Here is a 22,603-nt window from a genome sequence, read left to right on the forward strand (position 1 = left end):
AGACTCTACCTAGCCCAGCCTTAAAAATACTCAGTAAGAACATGAACTTCTTTGGGCTTTCTCCTGATTTGTACAGCTTGGTGCGTCGATGTTAAGCATTGATCTTCGTTACTTTCCTCGGTTTCTAATCGACATTACCGTTCCTTTGCCTATTCCAGCCATTTTTCCAGATCTTATCTGCTTTATTGCTGTTTGTATCTCACCCCCTGGTTTCTGATCCAATTAAAAAATGTCAATATTATGCTGTTCTTCTAGCTCAATGATGTCTGTTTTGTGGATTTTGGAATAACATTTGATTGGGTTGATCAGATTAAATACCTGACAAAACTGCAAGACACTGGAGAGAAAGTTGACCCACAAGTGCTCTGATCCCAGCTAATGGCATTATTGATAAACCATATGTTTTTGCAATTTGATGGTCATGGTTGTTAGTCACTGAACACATTCACCAACATTGGGTTACTTACAGTGTAGAAACAGGCCCTTCAGCTCAACAAGTCCACACCGACCCGCCGAAGCACAACCCACCCATACCCCTACATTTACCCCTTACCTAACACTACAGGCAATTTAGCATGGCCAATTCACCTGACCCGCACATCTTTGGACTGTGGGAGGAAACCCACGCAGACACGGGGAGAACGTGCAAACTCCACACAGTCAGTTGTCTGAGGCAGGAATTGAACCCAGGTCTCTGGCGCTGTGAGGCAGCAGTGCTAACCACTGTGCCACCGTGCTGTCCACCATATTGGGCAAACAAATTATTATATAAATTAAGCTGATATTTTTGTATGTGTATATTTGAGTTTGTGTTTGTGTGTGGAGGTGTGTGAGTCAGTTTGACACAATCTCAACCTTAATATAGAAAACATCGATCCGACCTTTTTCCCAGCAATATTTCTTTCAGTGCTCAGTCTCAGAGAAATATCACTCCAATCCTAATGCTTTAATTTCTTCATAAACTGACTCTTTGTCAATTTTTCTTCTTGCACTCGTGTGACAGTTTGAAGATTTTCTTCCAGTTTTGAATCTGGTTTCAGTCCAGTTTTGATAGCCTGAACCTGGTTTCAGTCCTGACAGCTTGATACTTGTGCGTAGATTCACAGTTTGGAGATTTCACGAAGCTGACAAACTGACAAGCTGCTGGGATGAAGCAGTCCTCCTGCACTGAAACCCTGGTTGGTCTCAACTGAACTCAGTCTAAATTATCAATGGCCCTTGACCAAGCGTTTTTCGGTCAGCCATAAACTCAGCCGCGTAACCGTTTCATCAATAACACCACAGGCATCTGGCGTGGCACTTACAAGCTCGTTCACTCCCTTGAAAATAATGTATTCAGGTCACTTTCCTGAATGATTTTGTGACTTGTTTAAAAAAGATGTTACCTTGACAGAACGGAAACCCAAAGCATCTATTTTAAAATGCAAATTTGCAAATGATAGTAATTCATATAATTACAACATAAGGGATCTATACATGAGTCAAGGAAGAATAGTGGGACAAGCCAATAGGGAGTCAGAGACTCGTGTCACTGAGTGAGGAGCTTGATGAGAGGGGTGTATACTCTCTTCACTGTCCACATAAACACATACATTTTTCAATGTATAATTTCAGTTACATCACACTGTAAACATTTGCTATAAATTCTGTATTAGGATTGAACCCTCCACTATCACCCGATAAAGGAGCGACGCTCCGAAAGCTAGTGTACTTCCAATTAAACCTGTTGGACTATAACCTGGTGTTGTGTGAGATTTTTAACTTCACACAAACTGACAATGATCAAAGACACATTTGAAAACACACGACCTGGTCTTAATTTGGGGGGATGATGATGACAGCAGGTTCAGGCTCTTGCAGCGACTAAAGCAACAAGGATTACAGCTACTAACAGCTGGATAAATTACAGCAGGCACAGACTCTGAAATGGAAGGGAACATTGGCAATGCCAGGCTGTTGCAGATCTCAGAATCACAAGAAGAATTAGAACTGATGCCAGATTTCCAGTACAATATTCGAAAATATGATATTTAATGGAAGATGCAACAAATAAATAAAACACGGATAGCAATGGGAATATATGATTAGAAAAGATATTTGTTAACCAAAGAGCTGGACATAGAATGTTGTTTTTGTAGCTTAGAGCTTGTGGAAGAACCGAGCGACTCGCTAAATAACTTAGATGCGCATTTTTTAAGGGCAGTAGAATGGATCAACTGGACAGAAAAACTAACAAGTGATGAAGAACGAGAGGAAGTGACTACCAAAGAAATTTGTTGAAAATAATAATGAAAAAGCAAAGAGTGAGGGCAGGGCATACCTTACGTGGAAACGAATTTGTAGGAGAGGGTGTGAAGGGAAGATCTAAAAGAAAAACAGAAAGAAGAAAGAAGAAAATATTATGATTGTGGAGGTGCCAGTGTTGGACTGGGGTGGGCAAGGTCAGAGGTCACACAGTGCCACGCTATAATCCAACAGATTTATTTGAAATCACAAGGTTTCGAAGCAGCGCTCCAAACGCTTGTGATTTCAAATAAACCTGTTGGACTATCACCTGGTGTGGTGTGACTTCTGACCAAGATGATATCAATAATGGAAGGCTTGAAAATGGCAGGGAATTGTGGATAGATGGAAAGCGACTTGGGTTAGAGAGACAGGACAAGCCCCAGTGAAAAGCAAGGTCTTGCTTCCCAAGAGAGGCTGCCTGACCGTGATATTGACCAGAATGTGTCAACATTGTTTTGGGGGGAATTGAAAGCTTTAAGAGAAAACATTGGCTCGATAGAGAACTCAGGAACTCATGAGCTATTTGCAGTTTGGTGAATGGATTAAATGATAAGTTTTGTGTTACCAGGAACTGCTCCCAATTATGCTTTAATTTCTGTGTTTCATTATGAACTTGGCTAGAAAAGACCTTCCTCAAATTTGCCACTGGTGTGTATTCAGAAATGAAACTAACTTTTACTACCTAACCAAATGTGAACAATAAGAAAACCTTTGCTCAGATATAGCGAAGGAAGTCAGACTAATGAGATAAGCCTTTCAAAGAGATAGTACAGGCTCGATGGCTCAAAGGCTTCCTTTTGTATGGTTTGATTGTGTGAGACTAGAACTGTATCTGTAGAATGCAGCATACAATCACACTGTTTAAAAGTTAATGTGAGATACTCCAATTGATTCATAGGCCTGAATGACTTGGACTGTACAGAGATTTGTCAGAGAATTACTCGAGAAATCCCATCACCATGTTGGGAGGAACCCACTGCATCTTTAATGTATTCACTGAGCAGTGAGACAGGCTTCTTACTGTGCAGCAGTGACTTGCGTATTAAGGGGGATTATTGCTCATTAATTATTTTATTAACTACACATCTCACCTCATTAGTATTCAGCTTTGATCTTACCAAATGTACCAAGTGAGCCAGACATTGGGAGTTCTCAATGAGGAGGGTACAGCAGGTATCTGGCAGCTTCAGCTGATCACTGGCTGTGGAAAATATCCACTAGCAATCCTGATTCCTGGGATGGCAGGTCTGAGGTAGGAGGAGAGATTGAACTTGTTGGCATTGTATTCACTGGCATTTAGGGGAATGAGGAGGGAAATCTCACAGAAACATATAAAATTCTAAGAGGACAAGACAGGGTCAATGCAGAAGGCAGTTTCCTGATGACCAGGGAGTCCAGAACCTGGAGTTACAGTCTTAGGATATAGGGTAGGTCATTGGGATGGAGATGAGGAGAAATGTTTGCACCCAGAGAGTGGGGAGCCTGTGGGACTCTCTGCTACAGAAAGTGGTTGAGGCCAAACATTGAATGTTTTCAAGAAGGAGTTAGATAAAGATCTTAGGGATAAAGGGGTCAAACAGTATGGGGCAGAAAGCAGGAACTGAATTGGATGATCAGCCATGGTCATATTGAATGGTGCAGCAGGCTTGAAGGGCTGAATGGCCTACTCCTGCTCCCAGTTTCTACATTGCTCATCATACAAACATTTCAGGGCATGGTGGTTGGGCACTGGCTGTGTGCATCCCTCTTGCACAGATGTGGGCATCCAATATTTGGCAACCCTTCCGGATCTTCATGATATCTTTCCCAACCAGTTATAGGATGCTCATGAAGCACTGGCCTGCATTGTACAGTACACCAGCAACCAGCACTGAGAAACTGTAGCAGGGACACGATGAACACATGGACAGTCCCCAGCTCAGGCACAGGACTGGGCTGTGTCTCGGGGCTGCTCACTTGCTTGGAATATGGGGTGGGGCCTAATCATTAGCCCAGTCAAGGGAGGTGGGGGGAGGCACTGTCAGTTTGGATCCTGGTTCTGTTGGTCATAGGTACAGGCCCTTTTGCTGTCTGTCAATTAGCTGATGTTTGGAACTGTCCAATTGTTTGCCTCTATGTGACACTTAGCGACTCGACAATGTTAAACTGTGGGTCTCCAGTGGGCATGGGGATAGACGGAGGGGGTGGTAACAGAGAGGGTGTTCAGGCAGGATGTTGGTAAGGACAGGAACATGGTGTGTCCTGGAGGGTAAACAGTGACTGGGTGAGGGAGGGACGGGGAGAGAATGGGGTGGTGTGTAAGAGGGAGTACCAGCCATGCCAACACTGTGCCATGAACAGTGTGGTTTTGTGGCTGCTGTGCCAAGACACTGCCAGCGAGGGGTCACACCGGATTGGCAACACAAATGTCCAAGTGCACAGGCGCCTTTCAAAGATGGTGCAGGCCCCAGGGATACTCATCTTCTGCTGGATATCAGTGAGTGGTGAGGCATTCTGGGAACTGTGCGTGATAAAATAGGGTTAGAACTGGGCAAGAGGGATACCATTGGACAAGTCGGGTAGTTAATGCGTCAGGATTATAATCTACAGTAAGAGATCTACACTGCTTAGCCCAGTGGCAAAGTCCCCTCCAATAATCTCGCTGGGACTGACACTCAACCAAAAGAAGGTAACCATGAGCTTGTTGTCTCTGTGTATCACCTTACTGAGGGGCTCCTGCAGATGCATGTTCTGTTCTGGGTCATGTACTGTTGTTGCTCTTTAGCCAACTAACGAAACAAGAGAAAGGTGAATTGATTTGCCATTTAAAACACTTACCCTCAAGACCTGCATCTTCAGCACTTTGTGGAAAACTCATAGCTACCAAGAAAACAAGGTTCAATAACATCACTTTGTTTATAATAGATCTTGGGCATGTCTTTATCGTTAAACCAGTTCATGTTCATAACACTGAGAACTTTTATGTTCAGTGTTCAAACCTGTCACCTACTTTTGGGTTACAGGAGCTGGAATAACTCCCCTACTCCTCAGTTACTTATCCAGCTGTTCACCCCCGAGATTCGCTCTCACTGACCCCACTCCTCAGGTATTGAGATTAGATTACTTACAGTGTGGAAACAGGCCCTTCGGCCCTCCAAGTCCACACCGATCCGCCACCCACCCAAACCCATTCCCCTACATTTACCCCTAACACTACGGGCAATTTAGCATGGCCAACTCACCTAACCCACACATCTTTGGACTGTGGGAGGAAACCGGAGCACCCGGAGGAAACCCACACAGACACGGGGAGAATGTGCAAACTCCACACAGTCAGTTGCCTGAGGCAGGACTTGAACCCGGGTCTCTGGTGCTGTGAGGCAGCAGTGCTAACCACTGTGCCATCGTGCCGCCCAATCCCAGTGTCACTCCGACTGACCCCACTCCTCAGATATTTATCCTGGTGTTCACCCCCAGGGTCACTCTCACTGACCCTCCCCCACCGCTCCTCAGGTACTTATCCTGCTGTTCACCCCCAGGGTCACTCTGACTGACCCCACTGCTCAGGTATTTATCCTATTGTTCAACCCGAGCTCCACTTTCCCTCACTCCTTTCTGCTGCTGCTTTGGACTCAGTTCCTGAATCTATTCGGAGTCTTTTTATGAAGTTCAGACTTTGAATGGGTTCAATTGTTTCGAATGTCCTCTGGTTATGACTGAGGACGCAGAGTGCCCTGTTGCTCTAGTCTCACTACCCAATGGCTTGCAACATAATAAAATACTTTTCCAGTTATCAGGAAGACCAGTTAAATACCTTCAGCTGAATTTTCCTAGCCCCTGAAAAATCTGGGCATTAGTGAGTCAGTTGGGAAAATATGGCGACTTTGGTAAAGTTCAGTTGCTGATTTCCTGATAAATAATGTTAGATTCTGCGAGTGAGTTAGTGACAGGAGCATATTCATAGTGAATGGGGAGAGGCCTATTTTAATATTGCAGTGTCGAGAAGGAATGAGTGGGGAAGCAGCCCAGAGGGTGAACGGAGTTTGCGGTGAGTGGAGGGATCGACTGGGTGAGAGTGAGTGAGGGAAGACGTAAACAATTCTAGACTTATAGCCGATCTGCTCTTCAGTGCAGGTGACTCCTTCCAGGCTGTAGTGTATGCACTGTAGCGATGCCTCTATAGTGTATGCACTGCAGCGATGCCTCTCCCACTGGTGAATGAGATTATGAGAGTGTCGGACTGTGACCCTTGTTGGAGCAGAGTTGGAATGAGTGAGATGGAAGAATGAAGATGGTCACTCTTACCCTTGTGGAGTTCAGAAGGTCATTGACTTTCCTCGTATAATGCTGGCCATTTCTCTGGACCACGGGCACCAGACTGACTGGGTGCCAACTTTGGACTAAACAATCTGGCCAAGGTGTCCTCTGCCAGTCCTGAAGGAAAACGATGGCCCTCCTTTTTACCTTGTCCATCCACCAAGACCTCCAGGTCGCTGTCTCTATCCGTCTTCACAAGAACAATGCAGGGCAGCTCCAGACTGATGGAGCTTGGCTGAGTCCACAGCTGCATTCTAAAGATGGTCCCAATGCTAAGAGTCCAGGCAGGACAGCACACAATAGTACAATTGGGGGACCTCAGAGAAGGGGTCCATATATCATGGAGCGAGCAGTAGAAATAAGGAGATAGAGCTGCTGGAGAGACAACCTCTGTCAAACTTTCCCAAACTGACACTCAGCCAAGTTTTGGTAAAAGTTCAGCCCTTTGCCTTGATCAGGTTTTAAAAGAGATCTATCATCAAGTTTCTTAATAAGCACAATTATGACTTTTTAAAATCAAAATATAATTTATTCAATAAAGATGTGATAATTGGTTAACATACAGAACAACATCGAGGTTTAAATGCTTCTCCCTTTCAATATCCCCAGAACTCATAAATATTCACATATTCCTCAGGAAAATAAAGAAAAAGAACAATTTCTCAGCAGAGATTAGCTTTCTGGAAAATAAAACACTTTGGCCAATATTTTATTCTTAAATGCAAAAGCATCAAGTGTAGGAAGGTCAGGGATCTGTTGCTCTGAAATTTCAGTACATGGGGTGAAAGCACTGAGCAGGCACAGCTGTCTCTGAAATCTCCGACACAATTTCTCAGGAAATACAATCTTGAGATGGCTTTTCAATCACTCTTTCAAAAGAACAAATAGTTTTCTCCATGAACTTACATAGAGGGTTTTCATTTTCAAAACGGGAGAAATTACCTGTTTAGAGCTTGTTTAGAGCAGGTTTTCCTCCAACTCTACTCGATAAAACAGGAATCTCTCCAAGTCAGTCACTGTAGATAACACCAGCCTGAGCAGGGTCTGCAGCAAGGCAGGCACCTGGTTTGTAGGAAGTCCTGTTAAGACAAATCTCCAACATCCACAGTGAACTTTCAAAGTCTTCTTCTTTTCAAGAAATCACTGCAGATATTACCATAAAACCTGAAATTAATTCCTTTTTTCCCACAAATCTTTAAAACTTAAGATTTCTAAGCAATATTGAATATGAGTAATCTTTGGAAAACCAATATGTTGGTTTTTAAAAATGCCTTTTTTCATAGTGATCTTTTATGAATAATCCTTTTCTCAATCAAATTTAACTCCCAGCCAAATAACATCTGTTTTTTTTCCATTTATGGTCAATCATTCATCACTGATTTGTAGCTGGTTCTCTTATACCACTGTGTACTATTCCCTGAAATTTAATTTCCCGTGCTCGATGTGCTAGCACCTAGTTACACAAGAGCACTTCTTTTTTCAATAGTAGATGCTAACCTGTTCCACATACTCTTTAAGTCATTTAATCAACCTTTTCTCTTAATCTGTTTCACCTAGAAATGACTCCCTGTGATTTTTTTATATCTGCACATTCCAGAGATATCATTCTACATAGGGGAGATATTGGAGGTGGCACATTCATTTAACTAAAAGAAGGTATTAAAAGATAACCCTTTCCTGTACTGACTCCAGATTTAAATTTTAAATGGATCTAAATTCTAAACAATTAACTATATTCCTATACTTTCTTCACAATATGAGAGGGTAACCTGTGCTAAGAAACCCTCAGAAAGATAGTCCTGTTCTCTCATTAGACGGAAACAATTGGGTTGGTTTAACCTCAGGGTAAACCACACTTCAGGCAAGGGGAGAGATACAGAACAATCTGTCAATGTAGTTTCAGTCAGTGCAGTAATTGAACTCATGCTGTTGGCATCACTCTGTATCATAAATCAGCCATCCAGTCAACTGAGCTAGCAGCACACCCAACGCTCCAACTGAAGGACATTGCGAATAGAGATATAAAAGCCCTCAGTGTCAAACATGATAGTTGGGCGTTCTAGTTAACAATCGATGAAAAAAGCAACACCAGCAATGTGTAAAACTTCTGTTATGATGATGTAGTTTCCAGAGGTCTACAGTATGTGCCAGCCCTGCACAAAGTAACATCAGAGACCGTCCCATATCACTGACAAGGGGCATGAGATCAGAAAGTGCTGGAGAAGCTCAGTAGCTCAGGCAGTATCAGTGGAGAGACAGCTGCTCCCAGACCAGCTGCGTTTCTCTCGCACTTTCAGTTTTAATTTCAGATTTCCAGCATCTGCAGAATTTCACTTTTGTTTATTAACAAATCTAGAACCCTACAAAACTCTAACAGGAATAGACTGGATATATGCAGGAAGGATACTCCTGCTAACTGGGGAGTCCAGAACCAGGGCTCACAGTCTAAGGAAATGGATCATTTAGGACTGAGATGAGGAGAAATGTCTTCACCCAGAGATTAGAGAGCCTGGGGAATTCTCTGCCACCGAAAGCAATGGAGGCTAAAACATGGAATGGTTTCAAGAAGGGGTTAGATGTGGATAATGTTAAAGGGATCAACGGGTATGGAGAGAATGTGAGAGCAGGGGACTGAGCTGAATGATCAGCCATGATCTTATTGAATGGTGGAGCAGGTTTGAAGGGCTGAATGGTCTACTCTGATCCCATTGTTTTCTGCTCCTATTTGAAAGTTCCCATGTGGATAGACATTGTCTCTCCAGAATCAGTTTGCTAAGCCACTGAAAAGAAGGCCAGGAGATACTTGAATCTGTCCTCAGCCGAGTTTGGATGCTGCATGCCCTGCATCTCATAGCTGGAACGATACCAGTCCGTCAGTCAGTCATCTGAGATCATGTGGCTAAGACCAAACAATCAATTTTAACTTAACTCAAACTGGACAGGGTTTAACCATATGGAGTGAGCCCCTTTCCCACTGTCTCCTGTCACATTAGCCCTGAAGGGTTTTCCAGGCAGGTGAATGCCTGTTGGACCTTATTGAAAACTCCAGGGTATTACAGCCAGGCTCTGAGGACGCAATGTCACTTAGCAACTCCCAGCAGGTAAAACCTCAACCCCAGATTCATGAAGGACAGAGGGAGTGAAAAGTTGCTGTTTTAACCAATCCATTTAGACGAGTTATGACATGCTCCAGGGGCTGGTGGGACCTAAACCTGGGCAGCCTGGCCAGAGGCAGGGTCATTACCATTGTCCCACAGGAGCCCGAATTACAAAATTGTAAGGTCATCTGCCTGTAATTCTGTAACCTGTTTATTGCTCATTATCGATTTGAATCACTTCACTATTGGTCAATCAATCACCATGATTCAGAAAGCTCAGGATCGTATTGGTCAACACCTCTGTTTGTAAAATGAAGGATCACCTATGCCTTATTAACCATTTTGTCAAAATGCTTTGGTTGCAAACTTCACTAATTCCTATCTTTTGAATACTGTCCCTCCTCCTTGCTTTTGGATTAACAGAAAATTACTGAGGAAGAATGGTACTAGGGTTAGCAATTTGTATTCAGTGTGAAAGCAAGGTCAAAGGTGAACCTCCCACATTTTCTGCAGAGGGTTTGCTTTGGGCTAAATGCTGGTTTATCAAGAGTGTTACAGGTGAAACAAATGATAGCTTTCACCACAAAGTTGGCAGGATTTCATCTTTATTTTCTTGCATTATTACTATCTTCTGTTCTATTTCTTTTAATATAGATATATACTTTGGAAATCAAGACTAATATGCAAAACTTAACAATAATAAAATGTAAAAAATTCCTATTATCCAAGAAAGGAATGTTCTGGATAGAATTCCGTGAATTAAACATGTTTATTTTTGTAGTGCTAAAGACTGTTGATGAAATATGTGATAGACTAGAAAAACTGACAACTTGTTCTTTTCGTTAGCTTTTGTGTGTCTTCCACAGTGGCTCAGTGGTTAGCCCTGCTCCATCATGGCACCAGGGACCCGGGTTCAATCCCAGCATCGGGTAACTATTTGTATGGAGTTTGCACATTCTCCCTGGGTTTGTGTGGGTTTTGTCTAAGTGCTCCAGTTTCCTCCTACAGTCCAAAGATGTGCAGGTTGGCTAGATTGGTCATGTGAAATTGCCCAAAGTGTGCAGGGGTGTGTAAATAAGATGTATTAGCCATAAGAAATGCACGGTTACAGGGATAGGGGTTGAGTCTGGGTGGATGCCCTTTGGACCTGGGTTCCACATTGTAGGGAATCTATGAGTGCTGCTTGTCAGCAGCTGCTGTATATCCCCTCTTAATGGGAGGGGAATGGAAAAGAAATGTACAGAAATGACATAGCTAACTCACCGTTGCAAATCCAAGTAGGCATTGTTAGTTAAGAATTAACCTTCACAGAGTGCTCATTCTTGGTATATGTCATAGAGCCCAGTCAAAGGGAGTGCTACACTTACCCCAGTGTAGTTCAAGATCTTCTCATTGTTCAATGTGGATCATCACAAACTGATAAATCTTCAAACAATTTATGTTTTATTCAGCAACAGCAAAAGCAAAGAAAACAACATACAGAGCAGCACTGGCTTCTGAGAATTAGCAGGGATTTCATGTTTTTCCAGTAATAACACTTTTACCATTAATGAGTGATTACTGCATGTTGCTCATATCTACGTTAAATCAGCCTGGCTTGTTGCTGCTGACACTGCAGTGCTAACATGCAGAGGATGATGGTCATCTTGCTCAATGTGGGGCAGCACGGTGGCTCAGTGGTTAGCACTGCTGCCTCACAGCGTAAGGGTCCCAGGTTCGATTCCAGCCTCGGGCAACTGTCTGTGTGGAGTTTGCACATTCTCCCTGTGTCTGCATGGGTTTCCTCCCACAGTCCAAAAATGTGCAGGTTAGGTGAATTGGCCATGCTAAATTGCCCACTATGTAACACACACACATAGTGTTAGGTGCATTAGTCAGAGAGGAAATGGGTCTGGGTGGGTTACTCATCAGAGGGTTGGTGTGGATTGGTTGGGCCAAAGGGCCTGTTTCCATACTGTAAGGAATCTAATCTAAATCTTTCTCCACAGAACACCACTACTGCTGCCTCAGCTCTTCAGAGTCTATCATACCCTTTCTGCCTGCTCCAGTCATGTGGGACACAATGTCCAGAACATGCCGCAGGCCATCCCAGACCAATACAAATATTGGAACCTCATCTTCATGAGGCTTACTGTCTGCTCCACAATGGTCCTGGGTTAAAAATGGCTGTGTTGTATCGACATTCAGCTTCTTCAGGAATCATTGGGGAGTCCACACATCAGCTATGCAATAGAATCATTAACCATAGTCACAGAGAGTATCTTATCTCTCAGTAACCATCCTTATAAGGAATCTGACCCATCAAACTAATTAGTGACATGGGAATTTTCAAGGATATAGGCATGATAGACATACGTTATATTCTAACATTTCAAAATTAACATGAGGCAAATGTGAGTAAAAGACAATTATCCACACGGAACACATCCAATAGCAAATGCAATCAAGAGAGATGCTAAAGATTTCTCAGCAACCCCTCACTCTCAGTGTCCATATTGTTGTGAGTCACCATATCTCAGTCAAGCTTCAAAAGGAATTACAATGCTTCATTCTTGATAACCTGGTCCTAAAACTCCTTTTCCCAGTTTATGCTCCTGTGGGTACTTTGACAGGGCACTTGCTCACAAGCACAACACCAGCCTTTCACAAACAGCAGGATTCACCAAACCACAATGATACTATATTGATTTCCTGAGCTCTAATCCAGCTCAGTTACAGAAAGGACATATCGCTTGTATGCTTCTGACATCCTCATTCACAGCTGCACTGAACCATTGAGGCATGCAGCTTCTTCTGCAGCCCCACAACTCTCAGGATTTCTCCAGAATCCTGACTTCAACTTTCAACTCTCTACCAACTTCGAGAACATCTTCCTGAGTTCCAACAGCACAGGATCTCCAGCTACATCGAACAGTGTAGTTTGGTCATTCTCTCAACAATACAGCTTAACATTTCTTCTCTGTGTGGGGCTTGCTTCTGCCTTTCTCTACCTTCCCCATGTACTAGACTCGCTCTTCAGTTTTGAGCGGCCTATTGAAAACTTTACAATAAACCCTCCCATTGTTTTTCGGCAGCATTGACTGTAATTAATATTTTGGATCAGTCTGAAGTAGGAAGACCTTGGAACTGTCAGTCTCCTGAGCATTATGATGTTCACTGACAGCTGGCTCCTGTGACAAATTTATGCAACAGAAATAGAATTCAACTTATAGCTGAGCTGAGCAGCAATCATTCAATTTTGCTCGGTAGAATGCCCATCTAAATTAACTCTGTGCTTCATGAACAACATTGTGGGAGGTCGGCTGGTCTAGCTAAAAGTGTTTATTATTTGCAGCACCTTATTTTTTTAAACATTTATGTAAGAGATTCACTAGGAACACTCATAAGATTGAAGAGCCACAGCAGTGAAACAAATACATTTGTATTTGGAGCTCTTTGATGTGCTTATCCAGCAGTGTTTTATGTAAATATGTGTCTAGAGATCATGCCCACTGACAAAAGAAACCTTTCTGTTCATGTGCACAGAATGCATAGCTTGAAAAACACAGAGAGCAGGGACAAGTCAGACCCTAGGAGGAGACATCTAGTTTACAATGTATAATAAGCACTCCCGACAAATTCAACATTTGCTTTTCTGACATTCAGAACTGACTGATGCCTGGCACGGTTAACTTGTAGCAAAAAAAATCACCCTGTAACCAGGCAAAGGATGGTATTGAGAATTTACTGTGCATTCCATTTCTAACAATACAGACAGTGTCCAATCTGACACTTGAACAATATGGGGTTAAAAGTATGTAAGGTTTTTCTATAACGGAGATACATGGCCTGACATCACGTGTACCACTGCTCTGGTAGTTCACACAAGGCCATCTCTATCTTTAAGGCTCTGGGATTTAATTGCCTAATTGTCATGTAGTTTTCCTCAAAAATGATGAAAAGACATACTGTCCCTTGTCCTAAGTAACAAAATTGCTTTTATTTTAACAAAGCGAGATTTGAGATAAATTGTAACTTTTTGAAGAAATTTGCACCATAAAATGTTTCTACATAACAACAGGCAATAGCATTGCTAATCAGAGTTAGTGTCTGAAAGATCTTGAATGAAACTAGTTTTCACTGAAAGTTCTGGCTGACGGGAATCTGGCTGTTGCTATGAGATACTGTACAGGAAATGGAGCTCTGAGCTTCTCGTTTTCTGCCTGAATTGGCAACAGTTGGTTCTTGAAGAACAAAGTCCCGTGTGGAGTAACGGCAGCTCAAGGGAGTCTTAACTCTCCCTGCTGTTTCATTGCAAGAAAAAATCCCCAAGGAAGATTGTCTAGTGGATAAAACATGGAGAGAAGGAAAAGAAGCTTCACTTTTGGAGCATATGGAGGGTAAGTGCTTCTTCCTTTTCCAGAAGACAAATACTGTACAACTGATGAAGAACATTGTTAAAAATCCAGTTACATCCAAGCCACCTGCAAAACCCTACTGAGTTAAATTGCTGAGAGATATTCCGTTTACAATCTGTGTCCGTTGTTATTTATTAACTGCCTGAGATATTGTTCTCTGAACGATTTTATGAGACTAATTTAAATGTTACTTTCATTTTGAAAGATCTGAAGTTAGCCCGACTGGAGGTTTGCTCAAGGCAAAATGTAGCACTTTTGTTCTGATACAAAGTCCCAGGCACCAGAGGTGAAATGAGGTGTTCAGGAATATGACATTTCAATTCATTAATTAGGTCCCGACATTAGACCAAACCCAAAATGAAGCAAAACAATCAAAATGCCTACTTTTTCACTCTTGGTGCTTATCTGATATTATTGTAGTTACTACAATTACAGGAGTTAATCCAGCACAGCTTTATAATAATCAGGGTGTTCAGGGGCTTTAACTAATCAGTAAAAAGTAGATTAAATGAATGCTCTTTAGACAGCATTATAATTTGCTGCAGCACCTCAGGTTAGGGAGGGGATGGGAAGAATTTGCCAGGATTAAACCTGCCTCTTATTCAGTGTGTGTGTGTGTGTGTGTTTGGTGATGAATGGTGCGCAAGTTGACACTGTATTAGGAAACAGAAAGAAACAGTTTTCTGTAGCATCTATAAACAGAATGAGTAGAGTATGGGGGGAGGGTTGTAATAAAGGAATTTACTCAAATTGATGGAAGAAGGTTGTTGGGATTAATCCAGGGAACACTTATTATTGACTATTTATGAACAATTTGAACTCAGCATGCATAATCTTTTTTTACAAATTGCCATCAAAATGGGAAGTGCAGCAAATATTGAGGAAGATTGCAGAAAAACACGAGACAACAGTAAACTTATAACATGAGTGGATGAAGGGTAAATACTTTGAATACAGGTCAGTATGTTAGGGCATCCTTTTAAATTCTTTCATGGGATGTGGGTGTCTCTGACTGGACCCAGTATTTATTGCCTGTCCCTAGTTGCCCCTTGAGAAGGTGGGGGTGAGCTGCCTTCTTGAACCACTGCAGTCCATGTGCTGTAGGTTGATGCACAATCCTCTGAGTGAGGGAATCCCAGGATTTTGACCCGGTGACAGTGAAGGAACAGCAACATATTTCCAAGTCAGGATGGAGAGTGGCTCAGGGGATATTTTCCCGTATACCTGCTACACTCAGATTTGAATGTTTCTGGGATAAATTCTTCTCCTTGGTTCTAATTCCATTGAACTCCATGACATTGCAAGACACTGTTTTATATTAAATAGACAATTTATTGATTTTTACATACCATTAAAAGCAACTTGGCAGGAGCTTATGTGTGGAATTTGCTAGGTGAATGTTTATTAATCCTGGAATACACCCAGTATTCTATTCACAAGTCTTGAGTAAAATTATTGAAACAAAGACCTTTCTGAAAAATGAAGGGCAGGGCAGGTTGAGAATTCTGTTAATGATGTGTATGAGACCCTGGACTTTCAAAAGCTCGGAAGTTATGGTGAACCTGTTTAAAACTGGTTTGGTCTCCAATTTGATCCATCTAGGGACCACACTTCAGGAAGGATAGGACTGCGTTAGAGAGGGTGCAGGGAAGATTCACAGACACTGCTCAAAAGATGGGAGGCTTTAATGGTCAGGATGGTCCAGAAATGTTAGATTTGATCTTTTGAGAGGAGACAATTTTGAGAAGAGATTTGTTAGAAGTCTTCAAAAATTACGAAGGGTCTAGATGGACCAGACTGAGAAAAGTGGTTCCTATTGATGGAGGGGGTTGAGAACCAGAGAACACAGATTTGAGGTGATTGGCAAAAGAATGAAGGGTGACATGAAAGGGAAGGTCAATGCACTGAATGGTTAGGATTCAGAATGCACTGCCTGAGAGTGTGGGGAAAGCAGGTTCAAAGATTGAAAAGGAACCTGGACATGCATCTAAGAAAGGGTAAGGGAAGGGAGGTGGGACTGGGTGAGTTGCTCCTGCAAACAAGTAGGATGCCATGTTGGGGCAAATGGACTTCTAGCAAGCTGTGACCATTCTATGCTGGATGACTTACATTTCTGTCATCACTTTCATCACTTTAGGATATTTCAAACATTTACAGTTATTAATGCACTTTTTGAAGTGTAGTGACTAATGTAGGAAATACAGCAGCAAGCTCCCACAAACAGCAATGGGTTAATGAGTTGATCATCTGTCTTATTGTGATATTGGTTAAGGGGCAGAACATTAACCAGGTCAATGGAGGAGGTTTTCCTGCCTTGTTATCTGTTCCCTGCCAAAGGTAGAGGCTCAGATTGGGTTATACCTCATGAGGGGGAACATTGACCAGGTCACTAGACAAATCTCCCCTCTTCTTCTTCATATCATTGCCTTTGGATCATTCCTGCCCACCCGAGATGGCAGACAGCAGTCCCCTGTCACTGCCCAGACTAGCAGTCCTGACCTCTGTGCTTAGCTTCTGGAGTGGAACTCCGATTCATGTCCAATCTGGAGTTGACAGTGTAACCAACCGAACTGAGTGGCAGTGGGATACATTTGGGGTTTTTTTATTTACATGAGCCCTTTCCAAGGAGGATTAGATTTTCTATTCCAGCAAGAGAGCTCAATGACACTGTCAACACTCAAAACTCTCAGAACGAGTTGCTGAACTGGTTCAAACAAGAATTTTGTTATGGTGCCAAATAGAAGTGTAAAAATGCCTCCCGTTGATCTGCTTCAGTGTTACCATGAAATTTATTCTCATACGCTACATGGGAACTCCCTTTAAGAATTACAATAGTTCCAGAGCTTTCAGCAGCTGCAAAAATAATTGATTCTGGCTCTACCTGGCCTCTCATGACTTTAAAGGATTATGTTCCAAAGGCAATGTGACTCACTAATTTCAAACTGTAAAATTTACTGCTGGCAGAAACAGCCATGAAAATCAAAGGCAAAAACACAATGATTCATCCCCAACTGGACTGTTGCTTTTTAATAAATGTTGTGCTTTGTTTCGGGTCCACATGAATTCTCGGTTCTGTGCCTTCATCAGGAGAGATGACAGCGACTGGAGGAGGTTTTCCTACTTTGTTACCTGTTCCCTGCCAAAGGTAGAGGCTCAGATTGGGTTATACTGCATGGGAATCATGTGTGGTGAGTGTCTGTAGGTATTCCCCATAAAGGTGATCCAAGCTGCTCTTAATGGGTTTCCCAACTCATACTTTGCTATTGCCCATTTCTAACACTTGGCAACATTTGGCTGGGAAGTGACTGGGTGCATCAGGGATGGGCAGAATTTGGGGAGCCCAGTTAGACTGGTCCTGCAGTCCCTATCGGGGCAAAAGCCAGGACCAGGGAAGTATTCACCAAGGAGCTAAGAATCCAATTCCCATAATTAAAGACAAAAAACATAAATTGCTGGATTAACTTGGCAGGTCTGGCATCAGCATTGGAGAGAGACACAAGTTAACGAGTCCAGTATCACTCCATCAGAACTCCCGGTTGCTCCAGCAATTTCTGTTTCTGTTTCAGTTTTCCAGCATCCAGAATTGTTTGTTTCTATTCCAATAATTGAAGGTCCAGTTAGAGGCTGTTTTACAACAGGATACTGATTAAGGATGATCAGCCATGATCACATTGAATGGTGGTGCAAGCTCGACGGGCAGAATGGCCTACTCCTGCACCTATTGTCTATTGTCTATTGTCTAACAGAGTCAACATCCCGTTGATGGTTAGTATATGGAGCTTTTGCCCGAAACATTGATTTTCTTGCTCCACAGATACTGCCTGAACTGCTGTGCTTTTCCAGCATCACTCTAATCTAGAATCTGGTTCCCAGCATGTGCAGTCCTTGTTTTTATCTCGTTGATGGTGACAGTGAAGGGGGTAGATGGCTCATCCCTTCCCTTCCCTCACTGCAGCACAGTGGCAGATATGAAAGCAGGGCATGGGGGACCTTTCTGTTCTCTATGGCACAGTCACAAATGGATCAACTCATCTTTCAGGGAGCTGCCTTCTGCTTGGGTTATACAGGAAGGACAAGATGGGACAAAGGTCTCTTTCTATGCTGTAAAAGTTCTACAACTCCATCACAAACAGGTGACACATCATTCACTAACATGGATGTCAGCTTGGCTCGAAATGCTCACCTTGCCAGTCTTGCTTTGAGTCAGAGGGTCATGGGTCCAGTCCCACACCAGGAATAAAGCACGTCTTCTAAAGCACAGCTCCACTCAGGGGAGTGCTGGATGGTCAGAAGAGCTATCCTCCAGCTGAGATGTTCAACTAAGGCCAGTCTTTCAAATGTCTGCAAACGTACAGGGAGTGTATACAATCATCCGTGTCCTGTTAGGGAAGGATATGAACACATTGGAGAGAATGCAGAAGGGATTTACTAGAATGGTTCTGGGAACGAGAAACTTCATGAAGATAGATTGAAGAAGTTGGGACTGCCAGCTTTGGAGGGGAGGTGGCTGAGAGGAGACCTGGTCGTGGTTTTTAACTGGATAGAGCAGATAGAGAGGAACTGATCCATGAACAAGGGATTGAGAACCAAAGGTTACAGATTGAAAATGTTTTGTAAAAGAAGCAAATGCAAGTTGAGAAATATTTCTTTACAATCCGATGAATGATTAGGGTCTGGAATGCACTGCTTGGAAATGTGGTGAAAGCAGGTTCACTTGATGCATTCGAGAGTGGAATTAGATGATTAGTTATATCGAACAACGCGTGAGGTTACAGGGAAAAGGCAGTTCTTCAACACTGAGTTGAAAGGCTCAGAGAGCCTGTACAGACACGATGGGCTGAATGGCCTCTTTCTGTACCATAATGATGCCGTGATTCTGAAAGGCCCTTCTGATCCACTGAGCTTTAGAGGAAATTTAAAGCAGCATTCATAGGGGACTTTGACAGACCAGATCAGCAAGACCATTAACCAGAGGGACTCAAACAATTGTCAGACAAAATCCAGGAGGATAATCAGGAAAAGCAGGAGATGGTGCTAACTGCACATTCCAGCCAAAATGTCAGCACAGGAATGATGGGCCAAAGGGCCTCTTTCTGAGTTGGATCATTCTAAAACTGTGTAAAATTGTCACAACTGTTCAAAAGTCCTGATTTATGCAGGAGGTTAAGATCCTGGCAGTGAGCACTTCACTTGACCCATACACACTGTGCTAATCACCAGGTACAGTATACAGGATCTGGCACCAGGCAGTGAGTACTGTGGGGCAGCTGGACATAAACCCAACTGTTAGAATCATAGAATAGCATCATAGAGCCATAGAATCCCTCCAGTGAGGAAGCAGGCCATTCAGCCCATCAAGCCTGCACCAATCCTCCAAAGAGCATCCCAGCCAGACCCAGCTCCTACCCTATCCCTGTAATCCTACATTGCTTACAGCTAATCTACCTAGCCTGCACATCCCTGGACACTATGGGGTAATTTGGCATGGCCAATCCAGCCGAACCTGCACATCTTTGGACTGTGGGAGGAAAGTGCTTTATCAGTGGGCGGCACGGTGGCACAGTGGTTAGCACTGTTGCCTCACAGCGCCTGAAGACCCGGGTTCAATTCCCGACTCAGGCGACTGACTGTGTGGAGTTTGCACGTTCTCCCCGTGTCTGCGTGGGTTTCCTCCGGGTGCTCCGGTTTCCTCCCACAGTCCAAAGATGTGCGGGTCAGGTGAATTGGCCATGCTAAATTGCCCGTAGTGTTAGGTAAGGGGTAATGTAGGGGTATGGGTGGGTTTCGCTTCGGCGGGTCGGTGTGGACTTGTTGGGCCGAAGGGCCTGTTTCCACACTGTAAGTCTAATCTAAAAAAAAAGTGGAGCACCAGAGGAAACCCACGCAGACATGGGAATGTGCAAACCCCACACAGATAGTCACCCAAGGGTGGCTGCTGACTTCAGTAAAGTCACTGCACACCTGAAAATTGATGATAGTCCTTAAGGATTTGTTTTCACACAGAATTTGAACAGGAACTCCATTGCAGCTGGGTCACACTGTGTCAGGCCGTGTGACACTGAGATTATTAATGAGCACCAGGGTCTATAACACCCTCACTTCATGATTTAGCATTTGATGCATTGGATTTTTCTGGTGCATAATGGTTTATACCCAAGTCTCACGCTATGAAATAACAATTTATATTTCTTATGGCATGATGGCATTAGACATAAGAGCATTACATTTCCCTGAAATATTCTCAATTAAATTCCAATCCTAATTGTAAGTTGAAGTGAAATCTCACAGGGTGAATTAGTATCTGACAGACTGTGATGTGGAAGGAGTTCATACTCAATCGATCAGTCCTTGCAAAGGGAGGAAGGAAAGTTATGCCCTGCTGAATGTCAGGTGATTGTTGAATGTCAGAGTTAATAACCAGACAGCAAGTGTCCGAGCAAGTCTCAGTCTCTTCTGGTGAAAGCCTATGTGGAGGATAGATGTACAGAGTAAATAAAAGCAAAACATGGAGCATGCTGGAATTCTGAAATTAAAATGTGGGAGGCAATGGCCTAGTGGTATTATCACCGGTCTGTTAATCTCAAGACCCACGTAATGCCCTGGGGGCCAGGTTTGAATCCTGCCATGGCAGATGGTGTAATCTGAACTCAGTAAAATCTGGAAGTAAGTGTCTAATGATGACCATGAATCCATTGCTGATTGTTGGTCAGCTGGTTTACTAATGTCCTTCAGGGAAGGAATCTGCCATCCTTACCTGGTCTGGCCTACATGTGACTCCAGATCCACAGCAATGTGATTGACTCTTAACCGCCCTCTGGGTAATTGGGATGGGCAATAAATGCTGCCCTAGACAGTGATACCTTCATCCTGTGAATGAATAAAAAGAAATAGAGAATGCTGGAGAAACTCAGCAAGCCTGGCACCATCTGTGGAGAGAGAGTTAACATTTCAAGATCAATATGACCCAAGTTCAGAACGATGGACGGAGTGTAAGAACAGGCAGGACCATTCTTTGTATTTTCTCCCCATTTTTTTCCTTCAGCTTCATAAACATGACCCTATAAAAATATTCAAACAGATGAGGATCAGGAGGAGCCTGCTTTATCAGGTCTGATAGCCAGCATTAACTCCCACCTGCTCCCTCTATCCCATGATCCACCAATAAAACAAAATGAAATCAATCTCAGTGATAAATCTATTAATCAATGGAGCATCTGCACCCTCTGGGAGTATAGAGAATTCCAGAGATTCACTGTCCTCTAAGTGGAGAGATTTCTCCCCTCAGATCTGACTGATTGATCACTTACCCTGACACTGTGTTCCCTGCGTACTAGATTGCCCAGGCTGGTTGGGGAAACAGCCTCTCAGTGCCAACCCTGTCCAGCCCCTTCCACGCTTTAAAGAAAAGCCAAGTAAACTGTAGATGATGGCAGGAACAGCGAGAGAACCCCAGCAATCTGGCACCGTCTGTGGAGAGAGAAACAGAGTTAACGTTTCTGGTCCGGTCTTACTTATCTTCAGAACTGACGAGAGATAGAAATATGGTGAGCTATATTGTATAACTTGAAAAAAAAACAAAGAACTGCAGAAATCAGAAACAAAAATAGAAGTTACTGGAAAAGCTCAGCAGGTCTGTCAGCTAATGTGGAGAGAAACCAGAGTTACCTTTTCGGGTCCAGTGACCCTTCCACAGAACATAGGTAATCACCATTCCAGGGAAATGGGGAGTATTCCATCATACTCTGATGTATGCCTTGTAGATAGTGGATGGGCTTTGGGATTCAGGAGCTGAGTTACTCATCACAGAATTCCTAGTCTCTGGCATGTTCTTGTAGCCATAGTATTAACATGGTTGGTCCAGTTCAATTTCTGATTAATGGTAACATCCAAGGATGTTGAGAATGTGGGTTGCAGTAATGTTGATGACTATTATACAATCTTTTGAATTGCCTAAATGAGTGCAGTTCCAACATTCCACAGGAAGTGTAATACTATACAGGATAAAGCAGGCCTGCTTGGCTAATACCCCATCCATCATCATAAACATCCACTCTCACCACCCATCGATGCTCAGTAGCAGCAGTGTGTATTACCTACAAGGTGCACTGCAGAAATTCACCAAGTTTCCTTAGACAATCCCTTCCAGACTTGTGACCAATACTATTGAGAAGGACAAGGGTAGCAGATCCATGAGAACACCACACCTTGCAAGTTCCTCTCCAAACCACTCACCATCCTGACTTGGAAATGTATCGCTGTTCCTTTATTATTGTTGAATTTTGAAATTCCCTCCCTAAGGGCATTGTGGGTCTACCTGTAGCTCATGGACTGCAATGGTTTAAGAAGGCAGCTCACACCATCTTCTCAAGGGGCAACATGGGATGGCATCAAATGCTGGCCCAGCCAGTGAAGCCCATGTCCTATGAATGAATATGAATAGGAGAGGAATGCATTGTGTGTGTACTGACATGTTGGGCTGATAGACCTGTTTCTGTGCTGTTGGCATCAAGATCATCATCAGCAATC

General features: G+C 43.1%; 1 protein-coding gene across 1 annotated transcript in view; it reads left to right on the forward strand.

Moving 5' to 3' along the window:
• Positions 1-13,917: 13,917 nt before the first annotated feature.
• Positions 13,918-22,603, forward strand: part of rap1gapa (RAP1 GTPase activating protein a) — a 385,612-nt gene continuing 376,926 nt past the window's right edge. Inside the window, exon 1 of the mRNA XM_060852321.1 lies at positions 13,918-14,059. Coding sequence (XP_060708304.1) covers positions 14,016-14,059 — 44 coding nt within the window. The 5' untranslated portion in view covers positions 13,918-14,015. The remainder of the gene's footprint in view (positions 14,060-22,603) is intronic.

Source organism: Hemiscyllium ocellatum, chromosome 37 (genome assembly GCF_020745735.1).
Source record: "Hemiscyllium ocellatum isolate sHemOce1 chromosome 37, sHemOce1.pat.X.cur, whole genome shotgun sequence".
Classification (NCBI taxonomy): domain Eukaryota; kingdom Metazoa; phylum Chordata; class Chondrichthyes; order Orectolobiformes; family Hemiscylliidae; genus Hemiscyllium; species Hemiscyllium ocellatum.